The 27,923-nt window shown below is 47.3% G+C and overlaps 2 protein-coding genes and 1 pseudogene across 2 annotated transcripts; 1 reads left to right on the forward strand and 2 right to left on the reverse strand.

Annotated features, from left to right (window-relative positions):
* Positions 1-226: 226 nt before the first annotated feature.
* LOC120851038 lies at positions 227-799 on the reverse strand. The gene has a single exon (XM_040223612.1). The coding sequence runs from the start codon at positions 797-799 to the stop codon at positions 227-229; it is 573 nt and encodes a 190-aa protein (XP_040079546.1).
* Positions 800-5,979: 5,180 nt separating this feature from the next.
* Positions 5,980-13,159, forward strand: LOC120851037 (annotated as a pseudogene).
* On the reverse strand, positions 9,902-25,007 carry LOC8036124 (techylectin-5A). Its single transcript, XM_029978275.4, has 6 exons — positions 24,906-25,007; positions 18,741-18,906; positions 15,758-15,897; positions 14,995-15,100; positions 11,251-11,418; positions 9,902-10,278 (listed from the first exon to the last, which is right to left on the reverse strand). The coding sequence occupies exons 1-6, from the start codon at positions 24,915-24,917 to the stop codon at positions 9,995-9,997; spliced, it is 876 nt and encodes a 291-aa protein (XP_029834135.2). The 5' UTR covers positions 24,918-25,007; the 3' UTR covers positions 9,902-9,994.
* Positions 25,008-27,923: the final 2,916 nt, after the last annotated feature.

Here is a 27,923-nt window from a genome sequence, read left to right on the forward strand (position 1 = left end):
GTGTCAGCCCATACAGGTAGGCCGCCTTGTTTTCAGAGAACGCTTCAAGTGGGCTTCCGAAGCCGCCTCGTCGTGTTGCTGCAGCCGTTTTCGGAGAGGCAGGGTTGCATACCAGATCTCGGGAGTCAGCCCACACAGGCAGGCCGCCTTATACGCAGAGAAGGCTTCACGTGGGCGTCCAGCAGTTCCCGGAGAGCACAATTGAAGAAACACTTTGCCACACTGCTTACATATTAAGTGGCTCCACACCTGGAATGTGTGGCTGGCCTGATCCAGAGACAACTTCATCGCAGCTTTCATCTTCATAGGAGTCGTCGCTGTCATCTCCGGCATTGATTTCGATGATGATTGGTGCAACCTCTCTGTCTGACAGGCTGTCATTCTCCCAGAACTGCTTTTCCATCTTCTTGACATGCTGTATAGCAGCGGTCCAGTTGTCTTTCGTGACATTTTTGATTGCCTGCTCTAGAAGCACCTTCACATCTTTTAGTTTGAAAGACGAGTTGCTTCGCGCAACCTCATTCTTCACTTGCCCCCAGATAAGCTCAATGGGATTCAGCTCACAATGATAAGGGGGCAGCCTAAGAACCGTGCACCCAACAGTTTCAGCACGTGTGTCCACTCGGTAGCTGAGGAACTTGTGTCGCACTTGGGAGACTAAAGAAATTAGTTCCACCTTGAGCATGTCTTTGTCCCAGTCAATTCCCTTTGAGCTTAGCCATTCTTGGATGACACTCTTGGTTGAAGATTTCGTGGGGACACACTCCACGCGTCTTGAGTGGTAGGAAGCGTTATCCATTACAATAACGCTTCCTGGCTCTACCTTGGTCAGGAACAAGTCAAACCAATGTTCAAACCTGTTGCCATCTATCTCGTCGTGGTAATCGCCCGACTTCACTCCATGAAAAATGTCGAGGCAACCTTCCACAAAGCCTTGGTCACCCCCAACGTGAGTGACAATCAGTCTGCTGCCTTTGCCAGATGGATTTTTGAGACCGGTGCTGAGGCCGCGATTTCCTGCGTCTCTGGCAGAACGCACCGTCGTGTCGACCCAGATCTTGTTGATGGTGTGTCCGGCGTTGACCCACGTTTCGTCGAGGTAATAGATCGCCTTACCCTCTGCTCGAAACTTCAGGATCGAGCGGAGGTACTTCGCACGCCACACAAGGATGTCGTCCTTCTCAATGAGAAGAGAGTTGCGACTCCTCTTCTGCAGCTCGAACCCAATGTCATGCAAAAGACGGTACACAGTCGATGGACTCGGTTCCACGGCGACCTCATCATCCTTCAGCGCTTCAATGAGTGCTTCGCGTATCTTCGTGACGGTCGGGGTTTCGTTTCTTCGAAAGAAGCCGTGCACGCAGGACCGCAACGCAGACAGCACAAAAGAGTCGTACTGGACCAGGCGACGACGGGTGCCAACCGACTTTGGGCGCTTACCAGTTGGAGTTCGAAGGAGCCCGGAATTCGTGATGGCTTCCTTCTTTATGGCAACAACTGTCCGTGCTCCGACGCCAGTATACTCAGACGTCAGCTGGTATAAGTCGTTCCTCAACCTGTCCGGGTATTGTTCTCGCAGCTTGGCGTACACGGAAAGAACCATCTGCTTGCAATCGCTCGAGAGCTTGCGTCCTTGCCGATGCTTCTTCCACAAATTTACAGGTGTCGTGGCGGCTGGCTTACGTCTCGACGGCGGTGGAGATGGAGCCATGGAAACTACCTCAACGATATCCACAAAGGAAATACGCTGAATAATAAAACAGAACGATAAAGTTGTAAAAAATATCTGAACACGCAGAAGAAGAAGAACGCAATCGGGCCGAGCGCGTCGAGCATTCGATTCCCCGAATACAACAACAACATGACGTCACCGAGTTAACCGGACGCGTTCGTAAATTCAACAGAAGTAAAGAAATAGACACTCAGGCTGCAAGTCTTGCGCCGTTTAAGTGGACAGTTTGACGGTACAATTGTTTTATTTGAGAAAAGATGTTAGCCAAGTCGGGAGTGCTGGATTTATTAAGAAAGCAATTCTGTTTGTGAACGACTCACTCTTCCGTGAACAAACGAACGCAGTCAGTAGGGCCTCAGTCACCACGCAGTGACTGCGTGCGATTCGTATTTTAAAAAGAATCACACCAATAAATTTGGACATATGAAAAATTATAGCTCAAAACGTGCTACATCATAAGCCCTATTTAAGATGATTGGATTATCACGATTACGACGCTCGTATAGAACTTTTTCTTTGTGGACACTTTTTTGTTTATATTTGTTTCAAAAATGGCGGAGGAGCGCTTCGTGGTGGTGCGACGGTGACTGGCCAATGCGCGGCCTGTAGAGGTGGAGCCTCCGGTGCACAAGTTGGGGTGAAAAAGAGTATAGGGGGAATACATTCCACTCCGCTCATTTGGATTAGACAGAACGCCTACAGCGCCGAATCCAGCCCTGACGAGGGGAGGTCCGCGTCAGTCCACGCGCGTGTGCACCTGGATGTTCGCGGCGGCCGCGGCGGTGTCGTTTCCGATTCCACCTAAATCCCCTCCATGTTTCAAAAGTAGTGCAAGGTGCGTCGATGCACGAGGCACGTGCAACGTGCAACCATTGGGAAGATCATGGCGGCACAGCGCTGGAAAGTATTTGGAGCAGCACTGAGCTAGATTTTAGACGCCATGTTCTTCTTAGAAGTGGCGCGCGGCACGTGTCTCGAGCATTTTCCCAACAATAAATGTGGTGTGTAGAACAACCATCATCATCATCATCATTTACCGCCCGATAGCCGAGACCTCCCCGACGATAGATGGCTCTCGCCAAGCCCAGAAAACCTTTCCGCGCCGAGGCTATTGTATTTGAGAGGAGTGGAATGTATGCCCCCGAGTAAAGTATTCGGATTATTATCTCACGCCCTACGCAAAAACGAAATTTCTTCCTTCAGGGACTGCTATGGAAGTCGCCAAGTTTTCCATCGAGTCCATCGTCCTCCGGCACGGCGCTCCCGAAGTTCTGATCCCAGACCGTTAATCGTCGTTCATGGCCCAGCTGACCCAAGAAATCCTTCGTCTCAGCCCCATCAGCCATCGGTCCACCACGGCGTACCACCCGCAGACCAACGGGCTGACGGAGAGGCTCAACAAAACCATCGCCGACATGATCTCCATGTACGTCGATGCCCAGGTGGTTGGTGTGGCAACACCTCGTCGACGCCCAGGTGTGGCAACACCTCGTCCCATGCACAAGACATGGGACGAGGTGTTGCCGTAAGTCACATTTGCCAACAACATGGTCGTGCAGGAGACCCTCGGGGTGACACCCTTTCAGCTGGTTCATGGTCGCAAAGTAACGACAGTGCTGGACGCGATGTTATCCCGCGAACCGGCTGTCGTCAGATACGACGACGCCCAAGTGGTTGCCCAACGGGAAAAGAAGTCCGTCAGCTCGACAGACTCCGGATTCAAACCCAACAACGTGTCGACACTGGCCGCTACAACCTTCGTCGTCGGGACATCCACTTCCAGCCCGGAGACAAAGTGTGGATGTGGACACCGATCAGCCGCCGCGGTCTCAGCGAGAAACTCCTGAAGCGCTACTTCGGAGCCTACAAAGTTCTTCGTGGACTCGGGGACCTGAGCTCAGAGTGTCGAACCGAAATTTTTATCGGTTCGGTTTCGGTTCGGGTTCACGGCTTTCGGTTCGGTTCCGGTTCAGTTCCGGGGAGCAAAAAATAACGGTTCAAACCGGTTCGAACCGGTTCGAACCGGTTTGAACCGCTAAATTGAAAATATATTTTTCGCGTTGTTCTGGCAATATACACTGTTTACGCCGTGAAACGATTAACTATATAGTTTCTTCGATCGTCCGCGCAGTTTACTTTTGTTTTTAGGTACCAAAAATATTAAATTCAGTTATTTAATTTCGACGCAAGAGTAGAAAAAATCTACATTAACATATATAACGTCGTGTTCATACGACTCCACATCCCTTTGTTTACCAGTAACATATATTTTACTTGAATCAAAATCTTTAAGTACAAGAGTAAAGAGTTCAGCTGGTTGGTATATACCTGTAAATAGATCAGCTTCAAATTTAGAACTATACTGTATTTTATTGTGCTTTCTTCGTGTTTAAGTAAAATTCTAACGTTCAAGCTGATCTATTTACACGGTATAAAATGTTGTCGCAAAGTGATGTAGGTCGCCTAAGATACCCGTGATTGGTACAACTTTGTGTCGCAGTGTTAAAAATGAAATCGTGATTGTGTCCTTGAGCTAATTAATTAATTACATCACATAAAATTATCAAATGAGCACCTCGTGATCATTGTAATTATGAAATAAGGTTTACGAAATACACTTCACAATATATATGTATATGATGACGACACAACTGAGCTAAAAGCAATGAAATTTTCAGAATGTAATAAAAGTTTTAGGATAATTCCTTTCAGTCTATTTTTTATAAAAAACACCGAGCGGCAACCCAAATGCTTGTTGTTCTAACCAAACATTGTTTACACTCAGCACAGCATGCATGCCACTAATCATGCAACAAGAAGTAATCACAGTTGTTCACTCTAATCTATACGCACCTTCGCACTCAGATCCTTTCTCGCTACTTCTTTTCATGGGGAACCAGTTCATCATTCCCGCTAGAACAACCTCCCCTGCTTCTCTCACGCCACCTCTCTCTCTCTCTGTCTCGAATCTGACCCGAAATAGCGCTTTCCCAAGTGAACATTTTCTTAAGCAGAATACGCTGGCATAGTCTGACTGTTGAGGTTTCTTAATAATTGGGTTGTGTGTGTGTTTATACAGCCTAGAACTTGGTCTGCCTCACAGGGGCGACGAGTCTCCCAGCTGTAGATGAGAAATTTAGCCAGTGCGGTACAGCCGCTAGCCTGGGGTCTTTAACGTGCATCACGCAGTAGTGATACACGACCGCACGCCGGTACGATGCTCATCCAGATCGAAACGGGCAGGGGTGGGGGCTTGAACCCAGGATCCCTGGGTTCTGCAGCGCGAGCTTTCGCTCCACGTGCTCCGAGCTGGTGTGCGCTAGACCACTCGGCCACCGATCCCCCTGTTGAGGTTTCTTCTTGACAAGATGCCGGTCAATTTAATTTGCAAATGAGCATGACCTTTGCTAACTGATGATTTTAACTCGATAGCGTTAAGAAGCTCATGTCGCATAAAAGCCGATGTCGGTGGTGACACTGAAAAATCCTGATTGGTCGATAGGTTCATGACGTCAGAGCTACATACCCTCGTGCAAGAATTTCAAGCAGCCCACAATGCTCACGGGAAACGTGACATCACGCGTGGAATGAGAGTGAATAAAACATGACATGTAATGCGAATTAAAGGTCGCCGTATGTCTCAAATGATTTCACTTTTGAAATTAATTATTTTGCCTTTAAGAAAAAAAATTAAGAATATTAGGCGGGATTTGAATCCACGACCCCTTAGTTGCGAGTCAGATGCTTTTCACCAGGAACGGCGCGAGCGTCTGACACGACAAAAACGTGCTTTTTGGTAAGCTACCGCGCTCCATAACTGACGACGGCAACCAGACAACCGGCTTGCCGGTTGTCTGGTTGCCGCCGTCGCGCATAGATGGCGGCAACCTCTTCAGCCTTTCCAGTCTGGCTTGCCGACTTGCGGTCGGCCATTACTTCATTTACACCATAATACAACTTCGCTGGTCTTCCTTCTTCACCAGAGTGGAAAGGCTGAAAGTATCTCTGAGGAATTGCCTCCTCCGTTGGTGTGTGTTCATTCGACAAATTTATTTGACACTTGTTAACCGCAACCCTTCATTGATTTCATTTTGCACCCCGTGAAGTTTAGATGGGTCATAAAAACGACATCAGGTTGGAATGTTCATGACTTTTCCGAGTCGTACTGGTCCTCCGACCCAAGTACACTCGCACAGGCCGCCACTAATTCAGAAGCTTCTTTGTCACGGTGAAATTGCGAGGATTAAATGAGACTATTGCTTTTAGTCTTGCCTTCCCATGATGTCGAAATTGTAGGATCAAAACCACCCGCCTGACGACAGTCGATCGCGGCTCATGGATTGGACAGGAGGACTGCGTGAGCACAGTACATCGGCTCGTAACAATCAATGTCTTGGCAGGCATTTGGGTAGTGGCTCGTGTCCAACCACTGCGTGCTGAGAATAGCCGAACTCTAACAATGCCTAGAGCTGAGCACGCGTTTTCTTCCTTTAAAACCCCAGCGCGGGAATATGATTAACGTTGGCGGCATAAGATAGGCACCAGGCCACATGGCCGCTTCCGGCTCCGAGTTGAGGGGATGAACGATGCTCATATTTCTCGAATTTTTTGGCGACTGCCATTGCTTAGAAAAAATAGCAAAGCCAAGTTCAAGCAGTTATTAACGCTAGGGTGGTGATCCTGAGTAGTATTTAGTGACGTATAGAAATATTTTTATAGCTCCTTTAAGCAAAGTACAGAGAGAGACGAAACTTGGGCAATAACTTGAGAACGACGCTCGTGTGAGACTTACAGCAACTGCCAACGTTCGGCTGTCTCTCTGAGGTCACTAGAATATCATTTTGTTTTTAGTATTCCTTCCGTACACACGTGTAGTTCTACGTAACGTCATATTGATAAGTCGGATTTAGTAATTTTAGTACTTCTATTCTCAGGGACATCTTTCGGATGCAGTTGAGCAACAACGAAAAAATATTTGGGTGCCTCAATAATGTAAAATGGGTCTTGCAACATTTTTTCTGGTACTTTCAATAAATAGTGTTGAGAGATATCCCCTAACGTTGATAGCTTGCGGAAACAAACATTAGTTTTCCCCTAATAGCAGATGCAGAAAAAATAAAGGAAAGAGACGGCTGTCGATATCTCCTCAACTCACAAGTTAAACAAGCGGCCACGTGTTCTGATACCACCAGTGTTCATCACAGTCATGCTCGAGGCGGCTAGGGTTTGGAAAGCAAAAGCTTGAGCTGAGCTTCGGATATTGTTAGAGTTGGGTTATTATCATATGTAATTGACATGAGCCGTTACACGGATGTTTGGCGGTGCTGATTGTCATGAACCCAAGCACTCGACTAGGGGTTATGAAAACCGCTTAAGTCACGCTGTCACCTGACTCTCGGTGTGAAATCGTGATGTCATGTTACGTCATGCTGTCAACAAGGCTAATACATCTAGTGACTTCCTCAAGTTAAATCGAGTTGACGCAGTGAGTCACGTGACGTCACGAGGTCACGTGACGTCACGAGGTTACGTGACAACATGAATTGACACCATGGCGTCACGTGACAACGTGACACATGGTGTCAAAACCCCACAACTTACCATACTTTTCAATTCTGAATATATGACGATTTGATCCGTAGATAGAACTACAGCCGCCAATTTTTTATTCCCATATGTTCATTTTGTGATACTAAAAAAAAGAAAAAAAGAAATATTACCTTGAACCGTTTTGAACCGGTTACCGTTATATTTTTTTTCGGTTCGGTTCCGGTTCAGTTCCAAAATGGCGGCGAAGATTTCGGTTCGGTTCAGTTCCGGTTCGGCTAAAAATAACGGTTCTGTTCCGGTTTTCGGTTCGGTTCGGTTCCGGTTCGACACCCTGCCTGAGCTACGAGGTGATGCCCGACGGAACACGGACTTTTCACGTCGCCTTCCACGACCACGTCGTGCGCCTCAAGCCGTACTACGATCGATAGGACTATGAATTGCGCTCGATAGGATTGTGTTGTACAAGTAGCCGTAGTTTGTCATTAGTTTTGTTTGTTTTGATGTTTTGTTTCCCGGTCCCGTCGCATCAAGAAGATGCGCTTTTAAAAGGGGGGAATAATGCCGCGCGCGTCGCCGAGCGAGCGCGTGCGTGGCCGATTGGTTGGCGCGCTTGACCGTCACGCGGAAGGTCGGGGTTCAATTGCTGCCAGCGGAATGTTTTTTTATTTATTCTTTCAACTTGGCGTTATTCACACGAGGGAGAAATCTCGGGGATTTCTCCACGGCACGCGCATCCCGCGAAGAAAACGTCAGGCTTTGCGATGTGCAAAAGCCTCGCGTTTTCGTCTCGTGATGCGCACGAGCCGGGGAGAAATCCTCGGGATTTCTCCCTCGTGTGAATACCCCTTAAGTTCGAGAAAATTTTCGTCTGTTCGATTTCCAAATGTTCTACGCGCCGAACGTTCTAGGCCGGATGTTCCAGACACCCACGCGACTACAAAACATGCTCCGCGTGGCGAGCCGCAATCAGTTTCGTCCCAGCGTTCGACTCTCCTGTCACGCCTACTTCGACGCTCGCGACGCTCTGCTTTCTTCCGTTCCCTTTTTATTTTTGGGCGCAAGTTCGCCCCATTAAACGTTTCAGTTTCCCCAGTTATTTTTTGTTTCACCTTGTCATGCGTGAGAATATGACCGAAGATTTAAATGTCCTTGGCAGGCCAGGCGCACTTCAAATTTTGAGCTACTTGACGGTGCCCTTAGTATTCCTTCGGTGCAGCCGACCAGTGTTTGCTTTGCCCAGTGGCGGCTGTTTCAGGAAGGGGGGAAGGGGGGGAGGGGGGAGGGGGGGCACGACACATGCCTTTCCCGCCTACACTCTGAGAACTGGGGGTGCAAGCACCCCCTTGCCACCACCCCCGCTGGTACGCCCATGGTGTCCCGGATGCGAGGCGAGATTGTATTTCCTTAAGGATAACTCTCCCTCGCCCTTATCGGGTGATTTGTCAAAGGTCCTTTGACAAAAGGTACTTTGCCGCAGGGGAGGACGCGTACTTTTACGCGTCCTCCCCTGCGGCAGCAAACCTACTTCCGACCACCCCGGGCGCGTCCATTCTGGCAGGCTCTATGAGACTGCCAAAAAATTCGACAGAGACAATTAAAGGCCGACCAACAAGCAGAAAGGAGGAAACTTTCCCGCCATTCCTCCTTTCCATTCGAGAAAGAAGGAGAGCCCCCTCTTCTCTGCGGGGAGCACCTCAGATACCCGTCTTAGCGTGGAGAGGATGAGAGAAGAGTCCGAAAAACGGAGGGAAGGAAACCGGGATCCGGTTTCAGCACGACAGAAGATGATTTTGTAGGTCAACCTTTGGGACTGCTTACGTGTGGGAATGCGAAATCATTATAATTCCTTTGGTGAAATGATTTCGATTGATGGCTTCAACACGTACGAGGGCCAGTGCCGTAAACGTACGTATGGGCTGAGTGAGTAATCCCGAGGATTAACAAACTATTTACAAAGACAGGAGGCACCAAATACTTGTGGCAGAAAATTTACACAGACAATAGCTAACAGCCTTTACAGCATCCACCCATTATGAGGGGCAACTCGCTCGTAATGCTGTGTTTATTCATCTATGTCCTTGTAGTCGTTGCCATGGGAGGTGGTGGAGTACGGGGTGCGATGGGCAGGACGGCGACGGATGGGCTAAACGGGTTTTGCGGCGGCTGCGTGCTCATCGTCTCTTTTGTCTTCGTTACCACGAACCTTCACCAGAATTGTCACGGACGAAAAATACTCGACGAGCGTAAACTGAATATAAAGATTTAGTTGGCGAACATGTGCTAGAAGCAAAAATAATGGGCGTCGAAACAGCAGCTGCGAACTTCGCGGCGTCGGCGTGAGAGCTGGAATGGCCGAGACTCCTTACTTATACTACACTCGGTGTCTAGAATATTCGACCTAGATGTTCGGGGGTGAGCTAGGGCAAGACTGGCTCGGCGAGGTCATGTTGGCCTCCTTACATCCCGCGTTCGCGGTAAGAGCACACTCGAATCTTATAAATTTGTGCGTTTCTTTTTGGTCATGTATGCGGCAATATAATCATTAAAAGGAAGACCACAGGCGGATTTTTTCAAGCGCCACCAGTCTCCTAAAGGGCGCGGGTTGCGCTCCATTTCAGGTAGAGGTCAATTTATTATTGAGTACTGTCAATACAGCGAGCGTTATTTCATACAGATTTGCCCAGTCTTTCATAGACGGTGACGCCGACCCGGTCAAACTGCTTCGGGCAGCGAGTTGGCCTCCCGGATCATCATCCGCGCTTCGGGGTAGGAGTAATGATGCAAGCCTCCGACGTGGTTCCGCCTGGACCACTCCATGCCGTCAGCGAAGCTCGTGTGCGGCCCGTTCAAGTTAAGGCCATTCAGGTTGCTGCTGTGGCAGGCGGCGTACCACCAACCGCCTTTGTAGGTCGTGGCACAGTTGCTGCTGTGATTATCGTTGTCGCTGTCGAACGTGCTAAAGTTGATTCCGTTCGTGTAGCTGAACGAGTCCGAACCTGTGGATGGGAGTGAATTAAAGGGCTATCACTCATAATAACTGTTGCATGAATGCCTTCATATTATTATGACCTTTACATTATAGAAAATAATTAAGGTAAACAGTGATAATGCCGTATTTATAGCCCATGGCACGCGGGCATGTGGAAAATCAGCTCGTCATTTCTAACCAATACGCGATTAAATCTGCGTGCGCGGGATACACTTATCTCCTAATTGCCTCCAGTCTAAAGGCCCTTTTAACCCTTTTGCCTCCATTTCTGCAGGGCACGCGTAAAATCAATAATCAAAATTTAGCCCGTTACAGAAGTTGCTTCTAAAATGTGTCGCAGACTGAGTAGACTTTTGAACGTAAGAACGTTATATCCGCATAGCCATTTGCTTGATTGCTCTCATATATCGTACCCGAAGTGTCGGAACTATTCGGGGAAGGGAGCGAGATTATGCTCCACCAAAAGTGTATTTCTGAAATTTCAGTAAAAAGTAATTCCCCCCCCCCCCCCCCCCCCCTCGTTTCAACGCCATTGATTCACAGGGTAAGTTACAGGTTCCTTATGTGGGAAAATCTGAAGAGCAGACGTGTGAGCCTGATAAACGGTGCGCAATTGTTGCAGTAAGCACGAAGGCACAGAACCTCAGGCGCCAATCCTTGGAATTCCTTGAGTTAGCTGAGCTAGTAAGAACGGCGAGCGCTGTCCTAATGGTCATTCACTCGCTTTTCCCAAGAAGACATCTTTTTACCACTAAGAATTTATGGCCATATGAGTTCGACACTGATTACCATCCTTTCTAGCCAATCAGATTTACGAGTTTAACGAACGGCATTTCGACTCCAAAGTCGAAGAGGAGTGTGCATGCGTACCTTAGAGCTGAGTGTCATTTTTCTTTTTTTTTTTTCTATTAATTCTGGTTGTGATTTTTATTGAAAACTAAGTAGATAAAATAATGATAAATGTATGAGACAGTCTCACCTGGTGGTCCGGAATAGCCGCCAACCGTCATTTTGTAGCGGTCAGCCTGAGACGCGACTTTGAAGATTTTGTAGTTCGCAACGAGACTTTCTCCTGTCTCGTTTTTCAGTTCAATTCGCAAAGTGAATCCTCTCTCTTGAGAAGTAAGTGTGTGCAGCACGTCGTTTCCTTGTCAAGTTAAAGAAAGGAAAGTGTGTAGTCGGACAGTGCTGTAGCAGTATTTAGTATGCGTATACAGTATTAATCGTTTTAGTGAAGAAACCGAAACTGAATTCGCGCTCTGCGCAAAAAGCACGTACGTCTGCTTTCCAGTTGTAGAACCCGTTGAGTCCATAACTGGCCTTAATGAAATGAACTCGTTGTCACTATCAGCTTGGGAACTCTTTATACTGTACACGCTTTTACAAGTACAGCCTCAGGGCAGGCCACCTTGCTGGTGGTGTGGGTAGATCGTCTCATAGTCAAGCGTTGCTGAGTCCGTGCGTACGCACCAGCGATGCTTGGCTATCAGACGATCTGCCCACATTAGCAGCAAGATGGCGGCGCCCCGAGCCCGTACTTTCAAGCATCTAACACTTGTGCCTTCAGCGCTTGTGTCGTTCGCACCTTCCTTTCGTCCTTGTGTATTTTTTGCGCGCTGTTTATTTCTGTTACCATGAACCAACTCGCCTACATCACGACACTATTTCAAGCATCTATAGAGATTCACTGGTGAAAAAACGCAGGAAGTGGCTTGTTCACGCTTTTTGGTTCGGGATTCGTTACTTCGGCGTTCTTATCGGCTAACGCAGCAATCTGATTGTCTGTGGGGCGATAAGAAGATGCTCGGGAGTCGTTAGGCGCTGTGACGTCTCGCCACTGCAATGGCGTTGCTGTTCGCACTGCGCATGCGCAGATGCTTTGCCGCACGCAAATCTGGTTTCTGCGTACGCGCAGTGCCTACACCCGGTGTGGGCAAACGCGGCCTTGTTTGTAAAAAAATGCGTTAGCTTATAGTTACTATCCTGCCATTACAATAAGCCACCTTTCCGGCCTCGGCAGCACCCATGGCGAGCAATCAGTAATTAAGCACAAAGTCAAGAGCTGCTATGCTCCTCCCCAGCAAGTCGTTATCGAACCTCGGAATAACGATATGAGTGCCGAGGCTCACGTCAATTTGTTTGGATGCAAAATAAAAGTTTTGATAGGACATGGAGTGTGACATTTTTTTCTTTTCATGATTGCTGCCGACGAGTCAGATTTGACCCATGCTACTCTTACTTACGGCCAATATTACCGACGAAAGCTGAACAGATGACAAAAATATGAACTATGCTCGAATGGCTAACAGTCCGTATGGTCAATGTTACGATTAAACTTTCTAACATAGAGAGAAAACAAGAAGGATCTGAAAAAAAGCTTGCCAACTTAATTAAAAGTAATGACCACTTGAAAAAGCGTGTTGCGTATTTTGAGGACCAGAACAAAAGGATAGAGGAGCATATCGATGACCTCGAAAACCGCAGCCGCTGGTGCAATCTTGTGTTTTACGGCATACCCGATGGAAAGCGCAATGAAACCTGGGAGGAATCGAAGAACCATGTGGTACAAATTTGTAATGAAAACATGGAACTCAATTCTGCTACGATCCAGAGGGCGCACAGGATTGGTTACTTTAAAGATGGTGTCAAAAGACCAGTGAGAGTAACCTTTATGTCTTGGACCGAAAAAAAAGATATTCTACACTCTGGATTTAAATTGAAAAACACCGACTTTAGTGTATCCGAAGATTTCAGTAAATCACTTTGCGAAAAAGGCGTAATCTTTGGAAGACTCTTAACAAATAAGGCAAGATAAGAGCTACAAACTGCATCTCTCATATGATAAGCTAGTTGTGAACGGCGACGTGTTTATCTGGGACTCTGAGTGAAAGGAGGCAGTCCCTGTGCGTAGGAAGAGAAGTACAAGGCCACAACAACGACGCAGCCCTCTGACGACACGTGTTTATAGCCCATCAACATTGTCGGACGTTCTTTCCACTGTATCGTTGCTAATCTGCCGCAGCCTTAAAAATGCGGAGGGAAAGTTCGTCTGCTTCTTGCGCAGGGGGTAGCGGTGACGTCAGAACGCCGAGCCCTGATTGGCTGATCGCGACCCCCTATCTGAGCGTCGTCTGCTCTTTTGCAACGTTTTCTGCTCGCAACGTCGTCTGCGTCAATCTTAACTTTCTGCGACTTTCGGAAGAGCACGTCTTTAGGAGCGAGCTCGACCTCGCCTCTCAGAGAGAGCAGACGAAATAACTCGAGCGGTACGTTGTTTTTGTCTAACAACTAGTAGACGCTCATCAAGGAGGGAAGTCAAAGGACTCACTGGCGAGGTGTCCCGAGGCGCCGAGGTTTGTTTGCTAAGAACCGAGAGTGAGGGTGGTTAACGTCCGCAAGTTGCCTCCCAAATGCGTTTTCCCTGCATATATATATAGATGGCCAGAGGCCCTCCCCATTAGCAGTATTACAGCTCAAGCAGTCGCTCAAGGATTTATGCAAACCTGGATTTCACGGTTTGGCGTGCCGGTCACTCTCACCACAGATCGCGGTCGGCAGTTGGAGTCTGCACTTTTCAGCGAATTCACCTCTCTTCTTGGCACCAGTCGACTAAGAACGACGGCTTACCATCCACAAGCTAACGGTCTCGTTGAAAGATTTCACCGCCAGCTAAAAGCGTCAATCATGGCGCGTCAAGATAACCCTCATTTGACAGAACCGCTCCCACTAGTACTTTTGGGCCTGCGAACGGCATTCAAGGAAGAACTTTTATGCACACCAGCGGAGCCCCACCCGTTCCTCCGGACCCAACCAACTATGCTCATCGGCTCAAAGACACCATGTCAAAACTGCGACCAACATCCCCACGACGGCGATCGCCACGGCCAGTTTTTATTAGTAAGGATCTTACCAAGACAAGCCACGTTTTCGTAAGAGACGATACTCTTCGCCGAAGCCTTCAACCTCCTTATCATGGACCGTACTTAGTCACGAAGAAGACTCCCAAATATTTCGAAGTGTTGGTCAACGGCAAGCAACAAACCATATCGATTGACAGACTCAAGCCTGCCCACATGGAGTCCACCCAACTTTCCACAACTTCTATGAGTCACTCCCACAGCACCTCTCCACGACGCAAGGTGCATATCTTTCTTCCACAAACGTCCTACAGACTGAAGGGGGAGTAGTGTGGCGACCACATATAAACCTCGGCAGCGGATGAAGAAGAAGACGCCAAGGGCGCTCGGACACTTCTGCTCGGGTGATCAGCACGGCAGCCATGTCATACTTCGACAGTCCGTAGAACCAACGTGTAAATAATGTAAATAAATAGTTAGCGTATAAACCAACGCACGACTCGTTACACACACACACACATATATATATATATATATATATATATATATATATATATATATAATCTTTTAGACATAAGTTCTTTAAGGCCCGAATAAGGACTGTTTTGTACATTCTTCCTTTTGCTTTTTAATTCAAAGGACCACCGTTTCGCGTGCACTGCGCTTGGGCCAATATTTTGGAACATCTCAGTAGAAGAGTACTGAAAGCGCGCTCAGGTACTGAATCAATCACGACGCATGTGGCTCATTCTGCTATTGGGGACTCGGTAACGATGAAGTCTTCAAGAGGCACAGCTTTAGAGTTGCCAAATTCTCCCCATAAGAGCTGGGGGATACTATACACGTCATTAGCGTGCGACACTCACCAATCCAATATTCCTTATCCCTGCTTCCAAATCCATTTGCATACTCCGTCCAGTTTCGGTAGAAGTAGTAGACACTGTTCCCATACTGGCCTCTGTTCTGAATAACCTGGAGGTGAATATAAAGACAATGTTATGAAGCTCCCCTCAATCTTCTCCGTCATTTCCGTGGAAGGTATTTTTGCAAAGGCGAATATCGTTCGGCTGTCGATTAAATGGGTTTGAACGATTTTGAGAAACTATTAGCCTAGTGAAATATCCACATGTTTTACACCAACTCAGACGGCCGGTATTAGTCGAGTAGTTTGTATACGAGTAAAATACAGAAGAGTTACAATGTCGTGTTTGCTAAAGCCCATTGATCTGTTTGCATTTGCCTTGCAAGTAGCGTCAAACGCGCCACTGCACAGGGCCCGTGTCTCGAGAGGCCCTTGGAAGAAAATGGCGGCGCAGCACTGAAATGAGCGGCTCTAAAAACGAATGGCGGCGGAGCACCCGGTCTTGGCTCCCGTCTTGCGCGTTTCCACGACAGTGATTGGCGGCACTTTGTAAGCGTGAATTTATCAAGGAACTTTAGTGTTTGCACTAACTGTGTCGCACAACGCAATGTTCGAAGAATATCGTGGTAGACCGAAAGCACACGATTTCTTTCTTGTTGTCCATTTCAATTGTCGTGGGACACCGTCAAACTATGTGGCATGTTTAGAATAACAGGAACTCACCATGAGATGCGTGCGAATTCAATTGTTTAAACTGAAACACTCACAGTCCAACCTCCACCGTCGGTGTTCATATCGCAATAGACCGATGTTCCCTTGGAATCCGAGGTCGGAAAAATGACGTAAACTCCGTTGTTTATTTGTCCAGCCTTTAGCAGGTCTCCGCAATCTCGAGGGCGAAGGCTTTCTGGAGACAGTAGAGTGAGCGCATTGTCCCAAGAAAGAAAAATGAAAAGAATAAATCAGTTATACTAGGCCATGCTTTCAGAAGCGCAAATTTCGAGCACAGTCACAAATACACAAAGATTTCTGCAAGCCATGGCGTCCCGCAATACATTTCGAGTCACGCACGAAGTACAAACTGGTCATACGCTACCAGTTTCAGGTCTCAAACTTTACTTCGAGAACAAACATAAAACGCCATCAGACGCAAAAGTGTGTGCGCGCCTTCCTTTGCCCATAAGGATGAAACGTCATCAGAGCACGAGAGCGCTCGCCCTGCTCACTAGCTAAGCGGATTGAATGAAAACGAGAGATAGATGTCACTCTTAAGTCCGATGCTGTTGTGCTGGTCTACCACACTTTTTGTAGAGGTGGAGGTTGTAAAAGTGGTGGTAGTCTCTCAATCCCCTTGTATAAGCTTGTTTTGATGGCATATTGTTTGTTGAGCTTTAGTCAATAAAACTAGGCAGTTCTATATGGCAAGGCGCTTTAGTTAACTAACAGCAATCGAAATGCACAGGCGCAATTTTCTCTTGGGGGCCATCCTGGCGTCCCCACCACCTTCAGAAACTTTGACCAATTAAAATATTTAATTGCGCGGGAATTTGAAACGTTACTAATATTGCACTTTTTTAGCCGCGTTCTGGAGTATATTATGACGAAAATGTCACATTTTTGGGCGTCGAGACGTAATACAGTAATATTTTCTTGAAAACGCCATCTGACGGCGTACCCTGGTGTCTTTTCCAGGCCGCAGAAAGAAAGGCGTGATACGATCTCTGATTAAACGTTTAATAGAAAATTCGACCACCATTCATAAACGTCTTTTCAAGTTTTTTTTTTTTTTTTTTTTTTTTTTTTTTTATGTTCAGAGTTAGTAGATTGAGTTATCACCATAAATGGCCGATCTCGGAAACCATTTCAGTGCACCTTGATTGATTGGTGATGCGAGTGAATCGTTAAACAGTATGTTTTGAGGTACTTACAGTCGACACTAAAAGATATTACCACAAACAAGCGATTGCCTGGTAGACGAAAGGGCAACGCGTGTCGCTGCAGTCGCGCCAGCACAGCGGGAACACGATTGCCTGGCCCGTGCCATCTTTGGAACCGGGGGAAGTCGGCAGACAGCAGCCGCTCCGAAAGAACGCTTTTGGAACGCCGCTTCTCTACCACAGGCGTTTGCCTGCCACGCACGACTCTGCACATGGGGTCTCGTTTTGCTTGCTCGTTGAAAGCAGAAATATCTCTTTTTTATTTACTATTTTACCGTCATTGGTGGTTTTTAAGCCGCTAGTCTGGCAAGGATCATAGATGACTGTATCAATGTAATAAAAAAAAGCGTTTTGACAACGATAACTGTGTGCCGAAGAATCCCCGATGTTGAAGAGTGGGAACGGCTTCAACCACTCTCGCCCACGGCGTATTCACAACAACGCAACGCTTCGTCAGACGATTTTGCAGTTCCAACTGTTGGTCACTTTTCTTTTACAGCGAAGCTGTTTATGGCTAGGGGTCCGTGGATTTTTCGTGTGCTTCAACAAAATATCATTTTTCCCCGCTAAATTTAGCGGAAAGATTTCCCCGCCAAATTTAGCGGAAAAATGTCCCCACCAGGTTTAGCGGGAAAACTTTCCCGTTGAGTTTACCGGGGAAATTTTCCCGCTAAATTTAAAAAGGAAAATTTCTTGCTCAATTTAGTGGGTAAATTTTCCCGATAAATTTGGCGGGGAATTTTTACCGTTAAAATTAGCGGAAAAATTTCCTCGCTGAAATTAGCTGGGAAATTGTCCAGCTAACTTTAGCGACTTAAGTTTCCCCACTAAATTTAGCTGGGAAATATACGTCACGCGACCTGAACACGAATTCATTTTCCCCGCTAAATTTAGAGGGGAAAATGACTTCACGACTTCGTGTCACGTCACCTAAATTTCCCCGCCAAATTTAGCGGAAGTCTTTCCCCGCTAAATGTAGCGGGAAAATTCAGCGGCAGCAGGAGAGGAAAAGGAGAGGAGGAGGAGGAGGGAAGCGCACCGCTCTTTTTGTCGTCGTCGTTCCAAGCGCTTGCGTGCCTAGTTTCCTCTCCTTTCGCCGGGTGGCGGTCCCGTCGCGCGTGTCTAGTCTCCTCCGGCTCCTCAGGGTGGCGATAGTCCTCGAGATGTGTGTGCGCACCTTTCGTCACGATTACCACCGATCAAGACAATAAATGTGTTTGTACCCCTGTTCGAAATTATGTGTCACGTCTGTGTAGTGTGCTAAGCAGCTGCGCTGGTCATACATCTTCGCAGAGTGGAATGGCTCATGATTTTTTTTTTATCTATTTCAATACCGACTCTACGTTTCAATAGCTTTAGCTATAAAACACTCAGTACGCCACTCGCAGCGACTGTACAAAAATTAATAAATATAGTGGGTTGATGAGCCTTTGACTGGACGGTCATAGTTCAATTCGATACACATATATAAATGTAAGATGTTGAATAAAACATATTACGCTGATATAATATGGTGTGATGAATACGTTCCTTGCCTCGGAGGTGCCTGTCAAAGAAATTACGGATATTTCTGCGTTAACCCAGCACAACACTATTAGCGCTAGAAATAGGGCTGACTTTTCACTTATGCAGCGCGGACTCTGCGTCATATTGGTGCGCAGCGCTGATAGTGCTGATAAGCACCACTTAAATGCGAACCAATATTAAAAAAAAAAGCCAGGTGACTGCTGTTTCTATAGTTGATTTATCGCTGGGGTAGCGCTGCGCTGTACGTCTAAACAGGTCTTTAGGTTTATTTTGAAAACGGTCTCACTCTTCAAGTCCACTACGATCTTCGACAGTTCACTGACGTGATTCTCTGCTTTTTCTAGGACCGGCAGCGCCGCAACAGGGTTAACCGAGACCACCATGATGGCAGGCGCCATGCCAATGAGAATGCCCAGGAGCATGATGGCGGAGTGGTGATGATAGTGAGCGTTCTGTAAAAAAAGAGAAAAAAAAACAAGATGGACGACAACCAACTTAAGCAGCTTCCTCTATAAAAAGGTAGGTTTGATAAAGCGCGACAAAATGACCGGAAAAACTAAGCCACAGTGACGCTGCTCCATGGGCGTACAAACCTGGGGGAAGGGGCGGGGGGGCAAGGGGGGCGCTTGTTCCTCCCAGTTCTCAAATTGGGGGGGCAAGGCATGTGTTCCCCCCCCCCCTCCCCCTGAAACAACCGCTACTGGGCGGGGCAAATACCGTCCGTCGGCGCCCAAGAGATACCACGGGTACCAACCACCAACCCAGGGGGTGGGTCTGTTTTGCCCCCCCTCCCCCCCCCCCCCCCCCCCCCCCCCGTCACTCAAAGACAAGTTTGTACGCCACTGCGCTGCTCATGTACATTATACAAACGATAGTTTGCATACTGTGGGACGCGTTCCTTCCTTGAGGATCTTGCCACATTGATCCCACAAAAAACTGTCCTCATACATGTTCGAAGCACGCATATGTATAAGCGAACACGCTGCAAAGAGGATGATCCTGTCATCCTCTTTGCAGCGAACAACGCTGCCTTTTTGTATGATGTGTGGGTAGTGCATTGCGACTTTATACGTTCAAATATTCGCCAAAATGTTTAACCCTAAGATGTCTATTAGCTACTCTCGTGGAAACAAGAAACAGAGGGAGTTAAGGCAATCTTCAAGAAAACGGTAAAGTTGTACATGTTTTATCGTGGGAAAAAAAAAGTACTGAAAATATAACACTTAAAACAAAACAAAAATCTTTTTGTTTGTTTACGATTATTTAGCCACAATGAATTAACCTGAGACGGGGAACAATTTTTTCTACGATTAATTTGTTGCGGCGGATTGCAAGCAGAGTTTAGTAGCGATGGGCCGAACTTTTGCCAAATCGGAAATTTCGGCGCCGAATCTTGGCATTCGGCAAAGCCGTAATTTTGCCGAACGTTTTTAAAGATTCAGTAAAGATTCGAGAAAAATACATTGTTGCCAGACCTAAAAGTGAATATATCGTTTTTTCATGCAAAAATATTTAGTTTTTTTTTTCTGTTTTAAAGAAAATATTGAAACAGTTATTACTAAATAGGGTGATATGCTACAAGATAATTGTATCGGTATCATTTGTGCTTGTTTGCTGGTAATTTTAAAGCGACTTTTGCAGAAGTGGTGTGACAACGGGGTTGGGTAGTAGCGGAGCGCAGTCACGAATCAAGTTTCTAGCTTCGATTTTTAAAGAGATGGTGAACCGTAATTTAGATTAAAAAAAAAAACAATGCTGGAGATGAAGGCGGGACGCTACTATTCTACAACAATACTAGTAAGGTGATATCTCAAATGGACGGCCGTATTTTTGGCAAAAGAAGTCGAGATTGAACCAGGCCGACGAGGCGCGTGACCGAAAGATACTTAGTTTCCTCCTCTCTTCGCTTCGCTTCCTCAAGGCCGCGAGGCGGAGAAGACGCGAGGCCGTTCCCTCTCCTTCTCGGAGAAACATGACGTCAACATTCCTGCCAAATGCGCCTCTTTTTTTTTCGTAGAAAAATGCGGTCATCCGTTCGAGATATCGCTGTATGAGTGATGTTTTGGTGTTTGTACCATCCCGTTGCACGCTTGTGCCGCGTGTTTTGGGGAATCCAGATTTCGGTTCAGCATCTCTTTAAGCCTCATCCGCGCAAGCCTGCAAGTGTGTATTGTTAAAATAAAGGCGCTAACACCGAGTCCTTACTTTTTCTTGGAGTCACCCTTTCGTGCGCAAAGAATGAATGCAACGGCTGCTGAGCCTTCGCCATAGAAGAGATAACAATAGTACTTACTATAAATATGGATGTGTTTTTTTTTTTTTTCATTTGAGTCACTTCAGCTTTGCATGAACGTGCGTCCCATATTCGCAACGTCTCGTTTTAACCTTTAAATTGACGGTTTCTGATGTTAGGACACACCGGATGTTTAGGAAGATGGGAAGAGTTAGGAATGTCGGATGTGCAAAGTCGAGCGTCATAGTTCTGTGTTTCGTTTTATTCGGAAAGATAAAAACCGCGAAATAACACTAATTGAAAAGCAATATTATCTTTTTTTTTAGAACAAACTACATGTAAGCCGAAGACAGGATTGCTATAGTGGCGAGGAGTGATTGTCAGTCAATGTTGCAATTACCTCGTTGCATCACTGGAAAAATCAAATCAAAATGACGTTACCTCGAATGTACCGCGTCATTCGTCACTTGTACAGTAGACTACGTCGTTTTTGCCTCAATGTCATGTCGATCTTCCCTTCTTGAGGTAGAAAATATTGAAGAGAACCGTATTCACAGGGGCTGACAAACACACAGTCATTATGTCGCCTACTCCGCACCTCGCCGTAACCGCTGGTAGTACCACGCTGTACGATGGTAAACGCACGATCGCACGGCGTTCATTTGCAATCCATAACCCCGTCGCGTTCTCGCTCGTGCGCAGACGTTCCGAATTTCTGCCGAATCTTGTCGAACCTTCCTTCAAAAGTTCGGCATGTGCCGAACTTTGCCGAATCTGAAGCTCGGCGAATTCGGTCCATCACTAGAGTTTAGTTAGCTGAAAGTGCATCGGCCATGCCAATCAGCTTTTTGCGAACTAAACTCTGCTTGGCGTCATTCAGTTGTCAACATGTAGGCAGCAAAGAATACGCCATTCCCTAAATCAAGAAGGTAATTTACGCCAAGAACCTCGCTTTAAAGAAACGTCAGAGCCCCCTCTTCGAGCAACACCACTTCGAATAATCAAAGCCCACGCACTAGCATTTCGACGTCGTCCCATCGAGGTTGAGCGCAGACGAGGGCCGGACACGAGCGCAGCGTCGGCATTCGGCTGGTCCCCGTGTCTAATCGATCGGTCGAACCACGCTCGGCGTCAAACTCGTGCCGAATTGCTGAATCGGGTGCCATCCTATAGTGCGATCACGCTGAGGTAGAGGAGGCTGTTCGCAGGCTCTCATTATTCTAGGCCAGAGGTCTCAAGAACTTGGGCGACGCTTAAGCTTCGCCTTTAAGGGTGGAACGCGATGGCGTTATCGGACCCCGTTCGCAAAGCTTTTTCATATAAACCCGCGCTCGTTCCCACGGCCTGCAAGCGTGCGTGCGTGGTCTAGACGGTAGAGTCACGTGTCACGTGACGTCACACTTGAGCGTTGTGCGTTGTTTGAAATTCCCGCGCGAGGTCGTGCGGTGTGACGTCACACGTGGCTGGACGTCATAACCCTATCGACCCGCTAAATTGAGCGAAAACCTTTCCCGCTAAATTTAGTGGGAAAATTTAACCCTCGTGACGCACTAGGTGCATGCCGGGATTTTCCGGTCCCACCGACCCCGGCGCCGACGCCGGGTTTTCTGCGACACGAGCTCCTAAACGCTGCAAAGCGGACAGGTGGGCAGTTGGTTCGAAGTCTTTAAAAAGTAATAGCGCTGAAATCACAGACAAGGATGGAGGCAAAGGGAACAAACATAAGGCGCCTTGTGTTTGTTCACTTTGTTTCCGTCCATCTCCGTCCGTCTCCGAGATATCTTTGAGTTGCGTGCTCGCTCAAAACGCCACCTAGAATAATCAAGGCTTGTGAACAGCCTCTTCTACTGTAATAAGGTCGAAAACTGGGCTAGTTGGTAATGATATACACGCTTAGCTAAAATAGCGCAACCACAAGGTTAGGAAGAATACTACTGCAGCATTCAGGGAACAAAACAGACTGCATCAGTGAACCATCGGTGACGACGTCAAGCAAGTAAATATATTTACTGAACTTGACAACGGGCCCCCCAGTCGTGCAAAGGTATGAGCCATCAGGGGGCTGGGCTGTAAATGCACGAGTGAAGGTGTGGAATGCGGTGTCATCCCCTTTCTTTTTTAATTTTTTTTTTTTTCATTTTTGTAACTTTTTCAGTTGCGTCAGCCCTCTGTGCTATCCCGTCTTTCTTCCTAACGTTGTGATTGCGCTATTCTCTGCCCCCAGCTCAACACAACGTCATCCCACTCGGATGACGCCAACTAAGCCTGTTAAAAAAAAAAGTGATGGCCTAGTTGTTTTAGTGCATATTCTCAGTGACAAGAGGGTGCTTTTATGCCTCTGAGCGATTGGTCTTTCCGAGTCTATCGTGGACAGTGAACACGGAGGTCAATCTGGGAATCTGGCCGAATAAAGCTTACGCTGCACTCTAACGAGCTTGCGGCCGGTTTTGATATAAACAATGTAATACAATATAATTTATTTTCTTTTTTTAATAAATTTCGCTCTGACTGGGCACATAGAGTTATACAACTCTCTATTTTCTTCACATCTAAATTATTGTCATCTGGTTTGGGGAACCACAACATTAACCAATATAAATAATCTTCATGTCTCTCAGAAAAAGGCCATACGGAGTATCGTCAATGCCCCATATGATTCTCATACACAACCCCTTTTTAAGACTCTGCATTCCAGTTACCAACCTGTATGACTACACAATAATTTTAAGATACACAGCGGGCATTAAACTGAACAATCCTTTATTTCAAGAGATCGCTGGTCTAGCACGAAGTATAAATTTTTATTCTACTCGTAATGAGGATGTCTGGAAGGTACCATACAGCAGAACAAACTATGGAACGCAGATGTTGAGACACCACCTCCCATAATTATTGAAAAATCTAAGGAGCAACAACTTCACCATAGAAACACTAACACCTCTTGCCATCAAAAATATGTTTCTGTAGCTCACTTATTTTTGTATTGTGCCTTATGATATCAGTGTTCTACTTCCCAGTTACAAGTGCATACATGTTTTCTTGCTATGTTTTTTTTTTTTTTTTTTACTCGTCTTCCTGCTATTAATCAACGATTTTGTTTTCATTTTCCTACAATTTGCTTATCCGCCTCTGTCAAGAAAACGGGGGTAAGGCCCAGTCAAGCCAACATGTGTTGGCTTTTTGCCCATGCCCCTGTCGTCTGTACATATAGACGAAATAAACTGAATCTGATTCTGATTATAACGTACGTCATAATAACGCTATGAACGGGCGTCTTACTGAAGTGTTTTTGTGCAATTTGACCAAGGCAGTGTATACTGGCCAAATCACCTCACTCATTACTACTGCCTGATCAGTACCGCGCAATCGACGTTAACCTGTCCCGTGCAGTGGTACTGTAATCGTCAAACATTGTGGTTGACGATTGCTTTATGTTAACTTTATGTTACCACCTTGCGAACTTTAATATAAGAAAAGACATCGCCGAACTCAGCCAAACTGTACTGAGTGCGGAGGTCACAATTCTACGTCGTTTAACTTTGTCCTCGTTGCTTTGCAGTTTTGGTGCTACTCAGAGACGATTAATGTTTCGCCTGAAGCCAGCCGCAGAGGCTCTGGCAGGAGTAGCACCCGGCCTTCGCACAACGCTGACGGAAAACAATTCGCCTGGAAGCTTTCCAGTAAAGAGAAGAAAAAATTGGCAGAAGCTGTTTCCACACGGTCTTCGATTTGTAAGTATATAAACTCAAAAGTTATACCTGTTTTGATTTGCTGAAGTTTTACAGCAATAGGGTTTTTACAGTCACATAAAAAAATCAAGCTTCTTTTGTTCTAGTATTCCGTAGCTTACATCAAGAATAAAAAGTTCCTAATTAGGCTGTACTTCACGATATAATTAAATTGGCAGTTAATTCACACTTTACACTGCGTTCAGTGATTAAGTGGATTAAAAATCAATCTGCCATATCTAAAAACATCTAGTAAGAAAATATAATATTTTTAGACAGCGTGGTTTAAATCTAATAAATCTGGCTTGGAACAAAATTATTAGATTTATTTTCCTTTTTTTTTATTAAGTCGTACTTTTTTTCTTTGGGGTTTATGCATTCTCCAGAATTAAGTATCCACGCAGGTTTTCTACATAAACATCGCCGAAACTATCTGAGCAACTAGACGTACGCTAGCCGTAGGCGCTCAAACCGAGGTGGTACTACTGACCTGATGCCACATGATGGAGCCACACAAAAGAAAGTCTGCTGTAGCTGTCTCTGGCGGCTTGTGTATGGCTCTCTCGTAGTACGCCTTTTTATATGAACTGACACGATGACGTCAGGCCAGACTCAGACGGCCAAAGTTCAGAACGACTGTCGTTGGCGGAGCTCCGTCTTTCCCCCGCCGACTGCAACCGCGAAATGATGGAGTGATCCCAAAGGAAGTGGTAATTGCATATGTCAAAACGAGACTGTTTCCGCCGCCCTTGCTGACTGCTGATACCTACATCTTTCGCGATATGAAACCGCCTTTCCGGGTGTTTCAAACGGAGACTCCGACAAATCGTTTGAAGATTTTTCTTTATTTTATTTAGTCAGGGACCCTATTGGGATACCCATATGCAACAAAACGTGCGTTTCTTTGACATCTCATTTCCATAACCCGTTCCATACTCAGTGCATGACGCCGTCAATGCTACCTGCGCTACCGCATCGCTTTACCCGGCGTCTCGCTTGCGCGAGAGAGCGTGCAAATTACCCGCAAGGTGAAGCTACCCCTATTGAAAAGGACCATAAGAAATTTTAGATAGCCCATCAGGCTGATTGTATGTCGTATTTTGAGACATATGGTTTGGGGGTTTGATATACTGCCTCCCACCCTAAGATGGACTAAAGTCCAAAGGCTGAAGGACACAAAACGAGCTTTGGAAAACGTGCCTTCTTAATATAAAGTAGTCTGCCTAAAAAAAAGAAAGACGTTAACAACTCCCTGTAACGCCGAATTAGAGCACAGCTCTTGAGGAGGAGGAGGAGGGGAGGGTATGCCCCTTGTCCTCATCCGTACCCTCTCCTCCTCCTGTCTTCCTCCCTCTTCATCTCCCCCTCCCTCCCTCTCGTCCCCCTCCTCATCCCTCCTTTTCCCCTCTTTCCTTCTCCACTACTCCCTCCTCTTCCTCCTCAAACTCTAACTCCTCCTCCTTCCTCCTCTTCCCCTCCTCCTCTTCCCCTCCTCCTCTTTCCCTCCTCCTTCCTCTTCCTACCCTCCTCCGACCTCCTCCTCCCCGCGCGTTGCATCATGAAACGTTTCCCATAATGCAACATGTGACGTAAAGTCACGTGACGTCATGTGACCCTCGAGAGGTCATATGACCCTCGTGAGGCCACTTGACTCTCGTGAGGTCACGTAACCCTCGTGACGCCATTCGTGATGTCACGAGTCTCGCGCGTTGCATTATGAGACATTCCCCATAATGCACCGCGCGGTTACGCCGACGGCGACGGCGACGCCGCTCAAGCCGGAAACGGGCGCCTAAGAGCTGCGCTCTTAAACAAATTATTGTGCAGCCAAAGAATATAAACTTATACCGTAAATCACAAAGGTATTGCCGTTTAATTTTGTTGTTACGCTGCTTTGCATTGCTAAGCGAATATTGATTGATTGATTGATTGATTGATTGATTGATTGGACGACTTTAATTGCGCCCAGAAATCAAACAGGAAGGCCGAGGACCCGCCCTAGGGGATCCCCTCCCAACCCTCGTCAAACGACGGCGAGAATCCCTTAAACTCCGGCGGCGTTTTACGCCATTCGGACGTCTTCGGTTTGCCCGTGGGGGTCGGTGCTAAGTAGGATAGCTTCCCAAATCTTCAGGTCGGTGATCTGCTCCAGTAATGGTTGCGCTTGTCTGTCGATCTTGTTACACTCCCAAACCATGTGGTGAAGGTTAGTCCATCCACCGCACAGTTTGCGTTCACAAATTGTATCTTTCCGGATACCAGCGGCTTAGTTTGGCTGGGCAAGGGTAGGTGTCCGTCTGGAGTCTTCTCCACGCTCTAGCGTGCTTCCTGTCGAGCGAGAGGTGTGCCGGTGGATAGCGAAGCCGCTCGCTTGCATAGTGATCCAGAATGTCCAGAAAGGTCAACAGCCTGCCTTTTCCCGACCACGATTTGTTGGAGGGTTCCGGCGTTATGCCGGCCCGGCGAGTCAAACCCGTCGTTGCGGGGAAGTGACGAGTTTGCTGGTGTCCAGATGAGCTTTACCGTGTGGTGTGTTGCGAGGTCCTCAAGCCAGCGACTCGTTACTGGAAAGATCGTCCCCTTCGCAAAAGTGGGTATCGCCGTCTGCGAGTCGCTAACGACGGTCTTGACTTTCTAGTCCTGATGGCCAAGGCTATCGCCACTTCTTCTCCCAGTTCTGGCTCCGACGTCTTGACGCTGCAGCTTGCGACGATCGTGCCCTGCTAGTCGACCACGGCGGCCGCCATGGCGTCGCGACCCTCGCCGTACCTCGCCGCGTCCACATAGACGACGCCTTCTGCGTTCTTGAGTTGCTTCCGCAGTGCCCTAGTCTTGGCCGCTCTTCGCTCCGCATCATGCTCAGGATGCATGTGTCGCGTTACGAGATGAATGTCTAACGTCTGTCTGACCTTCTTGGGGACATCCGTCTTTTCCCCGCGGTCTACGACTCGTAGCGGAGTCCAAGGCTCTTGAGGCTGTGTCTTCCCGTCGCGCTCTTTGTGAGTCGCTCGAGCTGCGACACCCGTTGTGCTTCAACGACATCTTCGATGGAATTGTGAAGGCCCAGCGCCGCCAATTTTTTGTTGGACGCCGAGTTCAGGATCCCGAGTGCCAGCTTGGAAGCCTTTCTGACGAGACAGTTTAGCTTGTTCTTTTCCGCGACCCCGAGCTTCAGGAAAGGGACGACGTATGCTAGCCGGCCCTTGATGAAAGCACGGACCAGGCGCACGAGATTTGTCTCTTTCATCCCGAAGTTCCTGCCCGAGATGCGTGCAATGAGTCTGGTGATCTGGTACGTGGGCGCCTTCAGCGACGCTATCATTTCGCTGTTTTGGCCGTCCGCCTGCACCCGCAGGCCTAGTACCCTAATGTTCTTTACTGTCGGAATGCGCAGCCCGTGCGAGTGCAGCTCGATGTCAGACGGCGGCTGTCTCGACCAGGCCGGCTTGAGGAGCAGAAGCTCCGAATTCTGCGGGGAGCACGCCAGAACCCCGCGGGGGGATATCTT

This window comes from Ixodes scapularis, unplaced genomic scaffold (genome assembly GCF_016920785.2).
Source record: "Ixodes scapularis isolate PalLabHiFi unplaced genomic scaffold, ASM1692078v2 PGA_scaffold1__304_contigs__length_218370807, whole genome shotgun sequence".
Classification (NCBI taxonomy): Eukaryota; Metazoa; Arthropoda; class Arachnida; order Ixodida; family Ixodidae; genus Ixodes; species Ixodes scapularis.